We start from the raw sequence: 3,454 nt of genomic DNA, 5'->3' as shown, positions 1-3,454 counted from the left end.
AGTTTTACTAAGAAATGAAACAGGTCATAAGCTAGATTTCAAATATACTGGACCTTATACAGTAGACAGTATAGGAAATAACGATAACATAACAATATCAAATATAAAAATAAAAAACAAAAAGTACATAAGGATAGATTAAAACCTTTTATTACATAATCATTTTACTCTGTTGTATGGCCATACACAAATAAATAATCGGATATTGCTTAAAAAAAAAAAAATAATAAATAAAATAAAATAAATACAAATACAAAATGTATATCTAACATTTTATTAAACAAACTTTTGTTCTATAAATAACTTCATATATTACATGCATGTACATATGTAATACACTGTTATATACTCATATAACATATATAAACTCATATACAAGCGCGTATACAAACGCAGGGACATAAACAACTATTGTTTATGTTACACATTCCATTTGAACGACAACATGATCTGCCTCTTGGGCGCAGATCAGATAGCTGCCCAAACTATCAAGCATTTCCCCAAAACACAGGCACAGGAAACTCCCAAACGCACTCATACTGAAGTTAAGGGTCTCTTCCAATAAGCCACTTAATGCTGATCATGCATTTCCATAGACCCAGGCAGAGACCGCCCGCACTTATACCAATGGAGCGGTACTCTCTTCGTAAGATGCATGGGAGAGCTCTCGCTCTCCGATAAACATAAGAACAATTGTACCCTAGGCTAAGATTCAAAATAATTCCAATAAACACTCTTGAATAAGAACTCAAACTAAACATTCGTACTCCCAGCATTATACAATACTTTCCCCGAACTGAAATTTGGGTTCGGCCAGCATAACTTCCCTATGTGGAACCCACCTCGGAAAAATCTCTGATGCTCTGAATGCCCATTCACCTCATGGTAACGTTGTACTGATGATAATTCTTCAAGCCTTGGAATTTTCAATCCATGGGTCCCAGCGCAAATGTCGCATACGTTGCCATTGCTGCCTATTGCTGCAGCTATAGTCGCCTTTTTACCCTCACCTTTACCCTATTGCCATATTGACTCCTCTATATATATGTAACTGCCATAACACTGACCACGACGGTAGCTTTTGGCAATCACACTCACCTTCTCACCGATCATCTCTTTATCAAGCTGTTCGAGCCAAGTCCCTCCAAAAGATTTTTAATGGAATTCTTTAGCAATTTCTGCAACTCTGACAATAATACAAGTCATCATAAATCTTCATATATTTCTTATCGATGCTATTGATTGCGCTTCTGGTAATGTACATTATCTAAGTAGCGCCAGCTAAACCTTATTTATATATGTATATGATAAAACTCGTGTTTTACTTTGCAGGTTTTTTTTGCTAAAGAACATTGCGATATTGGTAAATTGATTATATTCTTAGAATATTACCTTCCTGGTATCAAACTTGAATCAAAGCTGGGCAATTGTACAATTTTCGCTATAATGTATAGCAGCTTATCAAATCTAACTAGTTTGCTTGATCTTTTGCAAAAACGTAAAGGGGACTTGAATATAAAAAGCTTTTATCTCAAGGATTGCTCTCTCGATACAGTTTTCCATAATGCTCTAAGAACAGAACAAATCGATAACGTTGCTGCCAACATTGAAGAGTTCCATGGATTAGTTTATAGAATACGAGAAAACAGGGGATCCCGTTTTGAACTCAGTAAAAAAAAGATAAATCCTTTACGGCGTACGCACACTTTTATTGTTCTGCAAAAGTCTCTAATCAGAGACATCAGATTCTACTGCATGCCAATGCTGCACATATTTCTGCCAACACTGTTAACCATCTGGGCTCTCAGTATTTCGTATCTGGGCCAGAAAATGGAAATGAAACCCTTCCCCGTTAACCTCTTCGGTAAGGCCACTACTCTAGTGCAGCTTAAAGCTACGGGTAGGCCACTACTAGCCGCAGAAAGAAGGTACGTCAGCGAAGGCGCCATAGAACTGGAACCGGATAAAGATATTATGGAATATATGCGCAATTATTCTGCCGACCATTACTTGCTAACCGATATGAAGTTTACTGCTGCAGCCATATTTAAGGAAAATAACGTTGAGGCCCTGTTCAACAACAAATGGCTTAACACTGCTCCGAATAGTCTGGCACAAGTGATGAATGCCCTGGCTTTGTACGTTAATTAAACTATGCGACAGTCATTTTGTACTTTCCACAAGACAAAAAGTAATTTGTAGGCCTGGATGAGTAAATCACTTCGTCCAGCCCTACACCATAATTTTTATCTCGTGTAATGTCATTCCAAAAGTAACATGTTGTCGCACAGTGTTATAGTTAATCATTTATTTACTAAGCTTGTTCAACTTTTCAGTGCTTTTGTGGGTTCCGAATCAAGGATTTATGTGGAAATGGAGCCATTACCCTACACTACAACTCATTCTGTACAGTTGCATCATAGCATAGACAGTAATGCTTTCATGTTTACTATTATCCTGTGCTTCTCTTTCGGCTTTATATGGACTCTACCTTTGCTATTTTTTACAATGTGGCATGGAAGTCGATACGGTCATATTGAGGTGATTGCCGGAATGCCGATTTGCAGACTAGGCATGGCATCTTTTATATATAATGTACTTAGCATAGTCATATGCTGCCTACCATTGAATTTAGCTATAATTGTGGTTCACCGTGACATTCTTATGAATATGGAGGTTTTCAGTAAGTAACTATCTAAAATACAAAGATTAATTTTTCTCTAAATCTTTTCAATTGTATAGTGTTTTTTATCCACATATTACTAGCAGCTGCTTTCTGTGCCCAGTGCATGAATTGTTGTGTTTCTTTCTGTTTGGCAGAGCCTCGTTCTGGTTATTTAATACTTTCAATATTTTTATCATTAGGCATAGTGATCTATGTCCGAATTTTTGAGTTACAGACCCTGCCAAAACTGGAAAAAACTGCTCTTCTGATTTGGGACTTACATCCCCATTTCGCACTTATTCACAACCTGATGCACTCTAATAAAATGTATGAAATAACAGGCCTGTGCAATGACCAGCAGACATATCAGACTAGTGTGCATTTGGAGCAATGTCAAAGAATGCCAAACTGTTGCGGTGAGTTTTTCTTTTAATAATTTAAAAATGTATTTTTCTTTTTTACAAATGATTAGAGTGAATCAGTTTGCACCCAGAAATATAAACACTAATCAAATTCAACCAAAGACAATACGAGTGTAATACTAAGATAAGTAACGCCCATGCAATTTTTTCTGCCTGGCTTTAGACCAGGTTCCAGGCTCTCTTACATTTTTTTTAACAGCAACGAGAGTGCGCTCAAAATTTAGGTCTGATATTTCATACGCTTTATATGCTAATTTTGTTTAATATAGAATATACGAATATAATGATCGAATGTACTTCACATTAGAATCATTTTCATCATGGTATTCAGCCTGCGTCGTGTCCAAAAGCACAGATTGTTTAAGTA

General features: G+C 36.5%; 1 protein-coding gene across 1 annotated transcript; it reads left to right on the top strand.

Moving 5' to 3' along the window:
• Nucleotides 1-1,337: 1,337 nt before the first annotated feature.
• Nucleotides 1,338-3,148, top strand: LOC117186143. The gene is made up of 3 exons (XM_033386320.1): nt 1,338-2,138; nt 2,337-2,683; nt 2,743-3,148. Exons 1-3 carry the CDS (start codon nt 1,447-1,449, stop codon nt 3,096-3,098), a joined length of 1,395 nt encoding a protein of 464 aa, XP_033242211.1. The 5' UTR covers nt 1,338-1,446; the 3' UTR covers nt 3,099-3,148.
• Nucleotides 3,149-3,454: the final 306 nt, after the last annotated feature.

The sequence above is a fragment of the Drosophila miranda genome, chromosome XR, assembly GCF_003369915.1.
Source record: "Drosophila miranda strain MSH22 chromosome XR, D.miranda_PacBio2.1, whole genome shotgun sequence".
NCBI classification, from domain to species: Eukaryota; Metazoa; Arthropoda; class Insecta; order Diptera; family Drosophilidae; genus Drosophila; species Drosophila miranda.
This window is presented reverse-complemented; position numbering and strand designations above follow the sequence as displayed.